Source organism: Ciona robusta, chromosome 10, assembly GCF_009617815.1.
Source record: "Ciona robusta chromosome 10, ASM961781v2".
NCBI classification, from domain to species: domain Eukaryota; kingdom Metazoa; phylum Chordata; class Ascidiacea; order Phlebobranchia; family Cionidae; genus Ciona; species Ciona robusta.
This window is the reverse complement of record NC_143244.1, coordinates 894255-909054: the sequence shown is the minus strand read 5'-3', so window position 1 is coordinate 909054 and position 14800 is coordinate 894255. Positions and strand designations below refer to the sequence as shown.

The following is a 14800-nucleotide window of genomic DNA, read 5'->3' as shown; positions in this document are numbered from 1 at the left end:
TATATAGGCTAAACACGAAATTCGAGTAATTAATACTCTCCACAATATTTAACATCCATCCCCGCACTTTTTTGAAGAAAACTATATTTCATTTTTTAGGTATTTCGTAGCGCTATAACATATTCAAAGCTGGATCGGGAGAAAATTCCATAAATATATTTTTATGACGAATATTAATATTCAAATTTAAAAAAAAATTAAATTAATTATTTTTTCGATGGGGATAACATGCTAGTGACCTACATAGATGTATGCGTAAGTTATATTTTCGCGAAAAAAATCGAAAATTTAATATTTATATGATTCAAGTTATGACCCTCATACTTGTTTGTATTCTGAACCCTTCCCCGCACTTTTTTGAAGAAAATGATGTTTCATTTTTTAGGTATTACGTAGCGCTATAACATATTCGAAGCTGGATCGGGAGAAAATTCTATAAATATGTTTTTATGACGAATATTAATATTCAGTTATAAAAAAAAGTTGAAATTAATTTTTTTTTCGATGGGGATAACATGCTAGTGACCTACATAGATGTATGCGTAAGTTATATTTTCGCAAAAAAAATCGAAAATATAATATTTATATGATTCAAGTTATGATCATACTTTTTTATATTTAACATCTATCCCCGCACTTTTTTAAAGAAAATAATGTTTCATATTTTAGGTATCACTTAGCGCTATAACATATTCGAAGCTGGATCGGGAGAAAATTCTATAAATATGTTTTTATGACGAATATTAATATTCATAATTAATATTTTTTCGAATTTTAAAGTTTTTATTTTACAATCGGTACCGCTGGGGTCTAGTTAGTACAGTGTCCAAATTTTAGGTTAGTGGCACCAGTAGAAGGTATCGAAAAAGGCCGCTAGAATATCTGTATTCTAGGATCACCTTGGTATAATCGATACCAAATTTAACCGCTACAATACCATAGTATACTTAAAACTTTTAGTATACTCTGGTTAAACTGATATTTTTTTGTTGTTTTTATTTCAAATCAAAGTCACATTGAACCCTGCCTATTTTCTTCATGCTTATATCTCAGTGTTTTTTTACAAAACTAAAACTAGTTTTTTTGAGACGAAATCAAACTGTACGAAATATTCAAGGTTGTTTTATGAAGCTTTGAAACTAGTTTAATCGTTCGCACACACAAACTAAAAAAAACATTGGCTTTACTATGATTTAGCGAGCATTAAAAATGGCACCTTACTATTTCGCATTTTTCTACCTACACATTTTTTTAATATTTAAAAGCAGTAATCAGCTTTGACGGGCGTTTTATAAAGTCGTGATAATACTGTCGAATAGTTCTGTTATTTTACAATCGGTACCGCTGGGGTCTAGTTAGTACAGTGTCCAAATTTTAGGTTAGTGGCACCAGTAGAAGGTATCGAAAAAGGCCGCTAGAATATCTGTATTCTAGGATCACCTTGGTATAATCGATACCAAATTTAACCGCTACAATACCATAGTATACTTAAAACTTTTAGTATACTCTGGTTAAACTGATATTTTTTTGTTGTTTTTATTTCAAATCAAAGTCACATTGAACCCTGCCTATTTTCTTCATGCTTATATCTCAGTGTTTTTTTACAAAACTAAAACTAGTTTTTTTGAGACGAAATCAAACTGTACGAAATATTCAAGGTTGTTTTATGAAGCTTTGAAACTAGTTTAATCGTTCGCACACACAAACTAAAAAAAACATTGGCTTTACTATGATTTAGCGAGCATTAAAAATGGCACCTTACTATTTCGCATTTTTCTACCTACACATTTTTTTAATATTTAAAAGCAGTAATCAGCTTTGACGGGCGTTTTATAAAGTCGTGATAATACTGTCGAATAGTTCTGTAACCTTATTTTCCTGATTATCATTAAATGGGGGTCCGTAAAAAGAAAATTAAAAAAGAGTCACGTCTTACAAAGCGTCCCATCTTCCCCCAACCCACTATATACAATTTTCTCCCGATCCAGCTTTGAATATGTTGTAGCGCTATAACATACCCAAAACTGGATCGGGAGAAAATTCTATAAATATGTTTTTATGACGAATATTAATATTCTTAATTAAAATATTTTTTCGAATTTTTAAATTTTTATTTTAGAATCGGTACCGCTGGGGTCTAGTTAGTACAGTCACGGCCTACTAGAGATATCTCTAGTAGGCCGGGGTACAGTGTCAAAATTTTAGGTTGGTGGCACCCACAGAAATAAAAAAAACCGCGCATCTCTAATGTCGGCAAAGAAGAGAGATACACTTTCTCTCTTTCGCGGGTCGTTCCCGTTTACTATTGTAGTCAATGCATCAAGGGCGTTTTATGTAGTTTTTCTTCGTTTTTCTGACTTAATTTAAAGTTATAGTGTAAAGCAACTATTTTGTAATATATATATATATTTCTAACGAACCGTTTGTTTGAAATTTTTAATTAAATTTATTGGATATTTAAATTTCCTAAACAAGTGGTAACCTGTAAGCGTTAACCTACCATAACTAAACTGGCCTAATAAACTAGAATAGTTAGTGTATAGTTTTTAAAATAAACAGCTAAAACCTCCGAAAACCAACTGTGCGCCCATCCTTTACAATGGAGACCAAGCGAAATGGGGACGGAGTTGGCGGTCACGTGATTGGAAAAAAGAATATATCACGGTTTTGGTCAGGTGCGCGTTCTACTCTTTTTTATTTCTGTGGGTGGCACCAAAGTTAGTATAGACCAAGTTAGGAAACGGATTGTAAAACAACGAGTCTAATGGTATATCTTATAACAATAATAAACCTCACAAAAATAATCAACTTTTATTGAACACTTAATCGGTTAAAGAGTAAAAACACAGAAAATATATAAAAGTTTACTAACCAAAAACATAAAGGAACATGTTTAAATATAAAAATACAAACAAAAACGCATAACATTACCATAAACTAGTGTATCTAGCTGCAGTTTTGCATGTGAATTGTGATTTTACTTTTTGGCTCACAAACTTAACACGTATACCCGGCAACGAAACTTAAGGTATCTTTGTAAAATTTGCCTAATATCGAAGTGACATTGAGGAAAACAATACTGAGTTACTATTTTTGGTCCTCTGCTTAAATTAGTAAGCTACTGTTGGGGGCGGCGTTAAACGTGGCTGGTTGGCTCGGTTGATGTTGACTCCGTGCGTAGTTGATCCTTCTTTGGTTGATAGTTGACGCCGTGAACTTACTTTTCGGTTGCTTAGACGAAGCAGTAAAGACAAACCACCCGCTCAACGGTTTTTGACTCGTTTATTGACGAACAACGATGACGGAAAACAGGCCACGAGAATACGTTCACCAAAAGTTAATCCAAATGCGTGTCCAATATTTGGGCAACTATTTTATAACAAAAACACACACAGTAAAAAGATAGTAAAACGCCCAGATAATTGAGTGTTTTATCTACGCTTTGATGATACTGTAATTGTCTCCTTTTGAGCCTACACAAAGAAGACGTAAAATTTATACGATTGCCAGAATGTTGTACATGGAAAACCGGTTATTAAAAGGACGTTAGTTGCACACACTCGATCTTAAGACTTCAGTATATTTTGTAATGGCATTAAATTAAAGATTAAATCTACTGCTTTCCCACATCAACCGCTACAAATAGGCTCACACCCACACAAGATGGTTTCATGTGCTGACGATCCACGCGAACTGTTCCTCGTGATTACAGTTTTTAAATTGTTGGAAGCTTTTGGAGTTTTTGGTATCAATGATGATCCTCCTCTTTTGTTTTCTGGATGACTCTTGGAGTTTCATTTCTTTTGTTCGATTTTCTTCGATGTTTGCGCGACTGATGTAGCCGCCACCTTTCATCGAATTATTTTCAAGGATATTCACTTGAGGATTTGTATTGTTGAGGATTTGTATTGTTGAGGATTTGTATTGTTGAGGATTTGGTCGACATGTTCGCGCAGATGTGTTCACTGGTGGGGTGATCTACTGTAGGGCCTCAGTGTTCTAGCAGCGATTGTCTAAAAAAGGGAATTTGGTAAGGTATAATGAAGTCTTGGATGGAATGTATGCAAAATACGTTTAGGCAAGATATACTGTGTGGGTACATTACTATTAAAAATGTTTTACACTGAATAAGCTACAAAAAAATTATAACACCAACATGAATGCATGAAAATACCAAATTTCTAAAAAAATTGATATATATAAGGTAAAATTACATTACTAACTGTAGAATCCCCGGCTCCTATTCTTTCTGTTATTTCTATTGTTTTTAGTTTCAAGAAACGTGGCCTTGTTCGTTTGCCCTTTTTGTTCCTCTTTTCCAGTAACCGAATGCGGATCGGACGTAATCCATTCGTTCGTATATATTTCACCGTTAATGTTTCTATTAATTATAGTCTTTAACCCTAACGAAGCATTCTATTTGAATAAGGTTACTACATGTAAGTGAAATTTGTATTTATTTGTAACTGTATGTAACACCTGGAGTGGCCCTGTCCTCTCACCCTGTTTAACCGTCCCGTATCCTAAAGAGTACCGTCCCGTAAAGTGTACCGTTCCTCTACACACAATAAACCTTAAGACAGTTTGGAAGGCTGGTAGTGCTCTACTGATAAGGACGCGTTATAAGCACAGAGAGAAGTTCAGACGTGACACACGGTCACGTCTACACCCAATCGAATAGTTTCAGTTATATACTGCCCCGGGTCAAGTGGGCCACGCCCGACGAAAAGGCAACTATAACACTAACACAAAAATTATTTTACACCGAAGACACCACAAAAATGATAAAAGTGACATAAATGTATAATAAACCATAATTTTTACGAATTCGTACATGATTACCCAAAGTTAAAGGTTTAAGCGAAATGCGAAATAAATGTTTTAGCAAAATAAATGAAAGAATGTGATTTAACCAATAGGGATGCGAAAGTAAACTATGCAGTGGCGTGGGTCTCGAAGTCTACCCCGGATGAAGATAAAAATGGACGCACCGTACACCTTAAAAACCCAGAAGGTAAAAAAAACTCCCCAAAAACATGCCATAGAAACCGCAGCCATGACTATAAGTCCAAAATGGTGAAGTTATTGAACTTAACACATTTAGAAAAATGTTATGAGCGGAGGCGTCTAACGTTTTGGAAACATATTCCATATCGGCACTGATAGAGAGGTTGGAGTTGGATTCAAGATAGTGGTAAAATTTATCGTGAGTAAGTTTGGCTTAGCTTAAGGTCGCTTACATAGTGGTAAGATCTTCAAAACCACTAGCCGTCTTGGTGAACTCGTTCATGAATGATTCATAGTCGGGAGTGGTGTGATGAAAATTGACAGGGGAAAAAGATGGGGTAACATAATTGACCTTTTGGTCCGTATGTGACAAGGAGTAATTATCAAACACATAAAAGTTGTCAAGAATACGAAAAGACATCACCCGCCCAGGTGTATAACTCTCCACAAATTTAACGCCAGCGTAAACAAAACCGTCACGATACAACTGCCCAATGCGAAACTTGCCAGCTTTGTCCCGATAACGTATGAGTGGCCTGGTAGCAAAGAGTTTCCCGTGCTCAAGTGAATGCAAAATGGTCCCATTAATGTTCTCACACGTTAACTCAGTCATGAGGTCTCCTACCGTAATGGCAGCACGCTGTCCAATCAGAATTTTACTGAGTATGTCTCCCGGATACTGCCGGGAGACCAGCGAATATAAAGTAGACACTAGTGACTGAATAGTACATTCTAAGTAATGTATATCGGCAGTCATGTTGCGCATGCTCTCAGTCAAGGTGTCCGAGACTTCGTTAATCATACCAGAAGTCGGATCATACGAGTCGAACGCATTGTTGCTATGAACTCGCTGAGGCCGCAACAAAGAGGCGGTAGAACAATTTAAAGGGATAATAATCAGACCAGACTGATCACACAAAGTGTCCTTTAACAGGCGATAGTATTAGTCGGACATAACAGGCGATAGTATTAGTCGGACAGGTAGCCAGGGAATGAATGCTAAGTCCCAAATAATGTACCTCTAAACGATAAGGACGTTGTGACTCACTATGTAGGGTCAGGTTATGGGTTCCCACAGGCTTAGTCGGGGGGCAATCTATAAGTTCGGGCACTTTCCAAACGTAGGTACTTGTACCTATACGGTACAGAATCCGCGATGCACATCGCATTTACTTAAAATACCCATAGGACTCTTCATTCGTTTACGAATGTGGTCATAGAAGACGACAGATTGCGTCATTTGAGCATTGTTAATAGACTTAGTCACGCTAGTAGGCCATTGGTAGGACAGTTCCACCTCGTTGGAAGTGGAAAACTGAGTTTCAGACATTTTAGTTAATGGACCATAACTAGGAGCATTCTTAGTTTGCACCCACTCTTCGCACGCACCGGACAGGCGCCGGTCCAGAAATGGTCTCTATGGAATGGGTTTTACTCCCAAAAAAGAAATACGTCGTATGGAACGTGCTGACAAAAGTTTGGCACGTGTGCATTGTTATCGGCAGGGGCTCGGAAGACGGATTAAAAATCCTAGCTTCACACGTTTTAACCGTAGACGGAATTTGCTTAACGCAAGGCGGGGACTCGGGAATAAAATATTCTCCTTTAAACAGAGAATCGTGACATAATTTGAGCGGAGTACTCACAGTAAAAGCAAACAGAGACATAAATAATAAGTAAAACAAGCTCATCCTATTAGTCCCTAAAACGAAGAGGAAGCTTTACAGGACGGCCACCGCGGGTGTAACGGACAAGTTCGTTGGGGATTTCCTGTCGAAGAGGTTCCTCGACAGGAGCAGGAATATAGGGGTTCTCAGAATCGGAGGTATTACTGAGAGGTTGTTCTGTGGAAATACTCTCGTTGAGATTTTCATCACAGTACGCAGACGAGATAGGGGTCAAGTTAGACGGGAACATAGGCAAATGAGCGACTTTCAATCGATCAATCGAGTGTTGGGTCGCCCACGCATAGCCAAAGTGAAAAATTTAGGGCTTTTATCCAAAACCTTGAATGGGCCGTCATAATGGCACAGATGAGAGAGGCCACTCGTAAACTCGTTATACAGATGTGCGACTACATGCATTTCCATGGAAAAATTTCGTCACGCTTCGCTGGTCACATGTAGGATCTTTCGGTAAGGACCTCGCCAATTCGTATAACGCGCGGTATAGGAGTAATGCGCTTCTGGAGATGTAAATAGTTTTATACGACCGATTTGAAGACGGAAAACTTATTTTTATCACCAAAAATGGTTACACCAGAGCTCATATAAGTAAGAAACTTATTATTGGTTACATTATATGCGCATTTCAGTCTTTTCAGGCGGTAGGAGGCATGTCCACTCGTAAACTTCAGGTTGCATCCATGAACCATGATGCAAACAGATGATTCTATAACGCAGGAAAAAAAATGGCCCTGCAATATGGGGCCGAATTCTATAGATAAAACCTTGGTTTCGTAATTCACAAATCCGTGGCTATCATAATGCTATTCATCCGAATCAAGAGATTCCACTGTGAATAATTTCAGTATTTCACCATATAAATAAGGCTTACTTGGACAAAACACTTTTAAAATTGGAATCCAGCAGAATGTTGAAAGTTTTTGTGTCATTTTGATTATGTGCTGTATCGTGTTTGTGCATAAATAAAGATATAACGAGCAGAAAATATCTAAAGTTATTGTTTCTACAATTAGAATCACAGATTTTACAGTTTAAATCTGATAAAATAATCCATCAGCTTAACATTTCACTTATTTATTTAGAATCAGTTACAATTAAATACAATTGGTAGTTATAATAAGCAGAAGGCAATTGTAACAGGAACAGTTAAGATGAAAGGGACAAGAAAGGGAGTGGTTTACTGCAGTGCTATAAATTTTTCAAAAAATAAAGTAGACAACCAAAATTCTTTAAGGCGCTGAAAGAAAAATTGAAGTATATATATCTTAAAAGGACAAGTAAATTTATATATATTCATGAATCAGGATATGTTGCAACGCTTTTGATTGAGAAAGTGGGTAATCTGTAGCTATCTGGATTGTAAAACACCAGAGTACCTCAGCAACAACATTCACTTTTGTGAATTGAACATTGAATCATGTATATTTTTTGCGGGTACTCGTTGGCTAATACGAGCAGCCTACCCCACTTTATTTAGTGTTCCCAATCCCCCTCCACGCGCGAACCCATTCGACCACGATAGCGTTGATGTATTATTTCCATTGTTTTATGTAATGACAGCTTCAAGGCTTTTTTTTCTAGGAAACTGACTCCAGCACTTGAACTAACAGCACCATCTGCAAATAACAGTACAGATCTGAATGGTATAAGTTAATAGTCTATCACAAGTTAAAACCAAAAACAGCGGAATTAACAATTTTCAAAGCATACAAGTAATATGTTATCAATAGATTGCATTTGTAGGTATAACTAAAACAAAAATCAAAAGCAAACTATGCATTCTGATCAAAGTGTTTAATTCTGGACAATTTTTTTATACATTCATGACACTTTTTCTGAATCTGTTATACATGTTTTTATTGCGCTCATGAGTTGTATTTTATATTTTCGATGATACCATTCCTAATAAATTCTTTGGGCAATTATTCCTACCAAAACTATCCTACATGATGGATGATGATGCTTGGTTACACTTCTTTTTCTGAAAATGACATTCTTCTGAGCTTTAGGGCGTTAACGTTTTTTAAATTACTGTTATATTAAAGTTAATATTATAAAAAGTTATTATTACCTTATAAACATATTAAGAATATAACAAAAGTACAAAACATAAATACATCAGTATTAGGAAATTTTCTACTGATAACGACGTTTTATTCGGTCACCAAGTCACACAATAGCCTTAAATTAGTGCTTACTTCTTTCCTGAGCTCTGGTGTAACGATTTTTGGTGATAAAAATAAGTTTTCCGACTTCAAATCGGTCGTATAAAACTATTTACATCTCCAGAAGCGCATTACTCCTATACCGCGCGTTATACGAATTGGCGAGGTCCTTACCGAAAGATCCTACATGTGACCAGCGAAGCGTGACGAAATTTTTCCATGGAAATGCATGTAGTCGCACATCTGTATAACGAGTTTACGAGTGGCCTCTCTCATCTGTGATAATGGGGATATAATGGACCTTTGTTAGCCCCACACTTGATAAAAACATGAGTACAGGAAGACAGCTCATGATCAATGCGACTTTTGACCGGCTGTTGTACTCTACGCATCGGGAAACGAATAAGGGTTTCCATGAAGGACGATAGACGCGACGCGAATTCTGATTTTGGTAAATCACAACCATCACGCTCATCAAAAAATTCCAAAGGCAAACGTAAGGTGGTCCCGTAAACTAACTCAGCTGGCGTACATTCCAAATCGGGTTTAAAAGAAGAACGCAAACCAAGCAACACAGGACCAAGATTTGTATGCCAGTCACCGGGGTTGTCATACACCTTAAGAGCTGCCTTGAGTGTACGATGAAAGCGCTCAATATTGCCATTGGCAGCGGGATGGTAGGCTGTGGTGCTAATGTGTTTGGCACCAAGGAAAATGCACAAATCAGACCAAACCTGTCCAGTAAACTGCGTACCTCGATCCGTAGTTATACGCGAAGGACAGCCGAAACGAGCAACCCAATTTAACAAAAAGGCACTAGCGAGCGTCTGAGCGGAAATGTCCTTTAACGGAATTGCCTCTATCCAACGGGAAAAACGACAAATACAAGTCATAAGGTATGAATAGCCGTTAGAAATAGGAAGGGGTCCGACAATGTCTAAATTCAAATCCACAAAACGCGATGAAGGCTCTCTATACTGTGCAAGTGGAGCGCGATTGTGAATATGAACCTTACATTTCTGACAGGCAATACAAGAAACACACCAGTCGCGAATGTCTGACCTCATACGATGCCAAAGAAATCTATTGCTAATGAGTTTTTGTGATGTATTTACACCGGGATGTGATAACGAATGCAGTGTGTCAAAAACTTTGCGACGAAGTGGAGCAGGTATAATAGGCCGAAAAGAACCAGTAGACACGTCACCGAGAATCAAATTGTCCGAATCGGGAATGACACGATTAACAAGGTTAAGGCTGCTATATAATTCAATTTCATTAACAAAGGCAGGGTTGTTTTGATTTCTGGAAATTTCATGAAGCGTGATAGCTTCATCTGGTAACGAGAGCGAATTTACTTCGACGCGCGAAAGGCAGTCGGCAACCGAATTTTGAAAACCACTGATATATTCGATAGACTTAGTGTACTCAGCAATCAACGAAAATTGTCGCGTCTGCCTGGGAGAAAATCCATCACGCTTGGAATGGAAGGCGCGAACAATGGGCTTATGATCAGTGACGATATTAAATTTACGTCCTTCGAGCAAATACTTAAAATGCCTAACAGCATCATAAATGGCCAAAAGCTCCTGATCAAAAACACTATATTTCTTTTGGGAAGGCTTTAACGCCCGGGAAAAGAAAGCGAGGGGTTTCCATTCACCTTCAACCAGCTGATTGAGAACAGCGCCCATAGCGGTCCCACTACAATCAGTTACCAAGGAAAATCTACCATTTGACTTAGGGTAACACAGAAGGGTTTCTTCACTAAGCATAGTCTTAATCTTTTGGAAGGCAGACATGGATTCAGTGGACCAAACAAGCGGGCGACGGTTGGAAGGGTTCTTACACAACATAGAATTAAGATGGCGCAAAGTATCAGCAGCATGAGGAATAAACCGTCTAAAAAAATTTACCATACCTAGAGAACGTCTCAATTCAGACACGGTCTTTGGCAATGGAAAAGCTCTAATGGCAACGACACGGTCAGCAATGGCAGTCATACCGTCCTTGGTAATGTGATGACCAAGAAATTGCAATTCAGAAGCACCAAGAATACTTTTCTTAGTGTTAATGAGCAAACCATATTCGGACAAACGTTGAAAAACTATTTTTAAATGTTTCTCATGTTCTTCCGGCGAATAACTATAGCTACCAACAAATCGTCGACAAATGCAAAGCAAAACTCCTCCAAACCACAGACGACTTGACTAATAAAACGTGAAAAAGTCTGCGCAGCATTACAGAGACCAAAACTCATGCGTTTATAAGCAAAGGCGCCAAATGGGGTTGTGATAGTAGTCTTTGCAACAGACGACTTATCCATAGGTATCTGATGGTAAGCACGCTCGAGGTCTAGTTTACTAAAAATCGTGCGACCATGCAGAATGTTAGCAAAATCACGCAAAAATGGAAGGGGATACGAATCTGAGACCGTCATCTGGTTTAACCTACGGTAATCTCCGACACAACGATAAGAATTATCAGACTTTTTGACCATATGAAGCGGAGAACACCATGGACTATCACTGAGGACAACAATACCTAACTCTTGTAGTTTAGAAAACTCTTTCCTAGCAATCTCCATCCTTTCAGGAGAAAGAGGACGAGGTCGACAAGAAACAGGATGACCACGTGTAACAATCTGATAAGTGACATTATGTTTAATGGGGACGTGGCGGGAAAATGGAGAAGTTAAATCGGGGAATTTAGCCAAAATGTTGTTATAACGGTCATCACCTTTACAAATGGAAGTCTGTTCAACACGAAAAACTATGGGACCAGTCGAACCGTTATTATCCTGTGAAGGACGAGGAGAATTTGTTTTCTTACACTTGTCAAAGGCATGCACCTTACGAACACCACGAAACCTTTTGCGCCTATTGCGCTTACTGCGCTTAGTAGTGGAAGACTTATCATGGACATTATTCCGGGTAACCAAACGTTTACCAAGTACGTCAAGCGAAATACGATAATGACCAAAGAAATCTGCACCTAGAATTGCGTGTTTCACATCACAAATCTGAAAAGTCCATACGAATGATCGACCCATATTAAGATTAAGAACTAGTTTAATTTGACCATAAGAGCTAAAGGTTTTACCGGAGACATCTTGCAAGCGCATGGACTTCCGTCGACTAAAACGAGGGACAAACCATAAAGGAATGACACTAACGGCGCTACCAGAATCACAAAGGAAAGAGAAATTTAGACGACTATCAAATACATTAAAGGTAGACGGCGTGTAAGAAGTCCAATTATTCCGGCTCACCGCGCACGTGGAAAACTTAACACGTTTCCTGGAATCATTATGCCAACTGCATGGCTGAATGCATTTATGCGCTCGGTACCCATATGTAGCATGATAAAAGCAGAATTGGGACGGAGAAAAACGACGGCTGCGCCGTTTACGGTGGCGACAGAAAGGAGGCTGATTAAAACAACGTGAACGCCAGGCATTCTTGCGAGGTGGGAAATTAACATCACCGCGCTGATAAACATCGTTAGACGTGTAAAAGCCAAGATTAACAGGGGGTATTACACATTGAGAGGAAGCATTTTTAATTGAATTGCGCTCGTCGATCAGCTGGTGAATGCGCAAATTATCATTAACAGACGCCTGAAAGCTAATCCTGGTAGGCGAAAGAGTTTCGCGCGCGTTACCAACATCAGGAATGGTAGACGATAAATTAGGAACAGAATGCGGCAAATTTAACATCATACTATCTGCTTTACAAGCGAGAGTTTCAATATCAGGCTGCGCATATTCAAGACCAAGCGTGTACCTTACATCTTCAGGCAAACGATCAACATATCCTTTATTTAAAAAGTTTTCAGTGACATCGCAGTTATTGCCGCGACTGCTTAGCGACGATGTCATTTTGCTCAACATTTCAGTGGGTTTGTGAGCATTCAACTGTGTCTCGTCAAAACGCTTAGGTAACCGTTCTACTTCGGTCGGTTCGTAAAACTTAAGTAATGCAGACTTTAAATTAGAATAAGGAAAATCAACATCGCCATTTAAAACAACATGGCTGACTTTATCAATTTGTTCAAGCCCAAGGCCTGAAACAGCGTGAGTGAAGCGAACGCACTCACTACAAACTTGGTTGAAGTCGAATATGCGTTCTATAGTATCAAACCACAGGCGCACAGAGGAAGGCGAGAACGAGGGAATCTTTAAATTGGTCATTTTATCTGGCATAATTTCGCGTGTAGTTATCCCTGCATTAACACTAGTAGTGGGGGATATTTTACTGACACATTGGGGTTGTTCGCGCGATTTATTACCCAAAAGATCGGCTTTAACATAACCCATACGCGCGTCCCCATAGGCATCACCATTGGCATATTTATCATTTATAAACCGACTAGTTTCACTCGGTGTACAAGATAAATCTTTTGTGCTAAAGAAGGAAGGCGATGGCACAGTGCGTTTAGACTTCGACTTATTCCGTAAACGTTTAAAAAAGGAAAAACCTGGGGCCATGGTATAACGTACGAAGCCCAAAGTAATAATATATAATAAGCATGCAAAATAAATTAAATGCTTCACCGTTGATTTGTCTTCGGAAGGTCGTGTCTCGAGGTCACCAAATGGGGGGGTGGTCATAAATGGTGGCTGTAGCTCTCTATATGCGTACTCGATTCTGAACCTCATCTAGGCGATCGAAATGACTAGCACCCAACTCAACAGAATATTGACTCCTTTATTTGACAAGACAACGGTGGCGGAGAACAACACACGAAAGAGTAATCGCGGAGAGCGTTCACGACAATGCCATGACGAAAATCGTGGTGTTGTGGGGGCGGCTAATGTTGAAGTTGTGGGTTCGCGCTCCGCAGCCTCGCGACGACGCTGTTCCATCCTGCCCCGACGCACACGCTATCCGACTCCGCAACGCATTGCAAACCGATGTATGACACTTTGTACGGCACATCTCAGTTTATTGTACGGTGAAAGTGCGACATCGAGCTTAGAGACAAAGTGAGAACAGCAGGGTATTGCAAGCCCCGTACTGCCTCTCAGTACAGGAAAGTGAAAGGTTTATATAACAAAAAACACGTGTAGCAAAACAATAAAACGCGTCATTGGCACGTGGCAATTGTCTCGCCTGGCATACACACAACTGGGTAATTGTTTTATTATCACGATTAGAATGACGGGAAAGTAGATGTTACAAAAGCAGCGAAACTGCATTCCATTCCTGTCATGCTTTTGTTTTTGCTATACAACGTTGCTTTATATTCAATCTTTATGTATTAGTATAAAATTTAGCTATCTTTATATCATTAAATCTGTGCCAGAGCACAATCAACCGCTACAGTGTCCAGTATTTGGGCACCGTTTTTATAACGGAAACACACACGGCAAAAAGATAATAAAACGCCCAGTGAGTTTGCCCCGTGGGGTGTGCATCGTCAGTAATTATACAAATATAGACATTAAAGGAATCGGGAGTGTTTTAACTATGCTTTGACGATATTTTAATTGTCTCCTTTTGAGTCTACACAAAGAAGACGTAAATTTACACGTTTGCCAGAATGTTGTACACGGAAAACCGGTTATTAGAGGGAAGTAAGTTATAGATATTCAGTCTCGAGACTTCAATATATTTTGTTGTAGCATTAAATTAAAGATTAAATCTACTGCTTTCCCACATCAACCGCTACACTACCTTTTCTGCGTTCCGGGTCTTTATGAAATCGGAAAACGCGAACACCTTATCTGCTAGTACTTAAGCAGGTTGGAGCTGCATGTCCACTTATGTTGGATTATAAATGTGGTAAAGAATGGCTCTGTAGATTCGTAAGTATGATCATATATTATTATGTAAACTAAGCTGATTGCTGCTAGTCTTAATCGCCAACGTAAAGTACCCTGTTTAACCACACTGTACGCCGAAAACCAGTCAAAATATTAATTTACTTCACGTTAATTCC

The 14800-nt window shown here is 38.6% G+C and overlaps 2 protein-coding genes and 1 pseudogene across 3 annotated transcripts in view; 1 reads left to right on the top strand and 2 right to left on the bottom strand.

The window, feature by feature from the left end:
• The window catches only part of LOC149729293 (uncharacterized), a 127683-nt gene that overhangs the window by 85388 nt on the left and 27495 nt on the right, over positions 1–14800 (top strand). The gene's annotated exons all lie outside the window — the stretch shown is intronic.
• Positions 5222–7154, bottom strand: LOC149729295 (uncharacterized; annotated as a pseudogene).
• On the bottom strand, positions 10971–14185 carry LOC149729294 (uncharacterized). Its single transcript, XM_089886153.1, has one exon. The coding sequence runs from the start codon at positions 13515–13517 to the stop codon at positions 10971–10973; it is 2547 nt and encodes an 848-aa protein (XP_089742279.1). The 5' UTR covers positions 13518–14185.

Excerpts from the sequence above, each read along its gene's own strand:
- LOC149729294 (XM_089886153.1), bottom strand. The coding sequence starts at position 13,517 with ATGAGGTTCAGAATCGAGTACGCATATAGAGAGCTACAGCCACCATTT.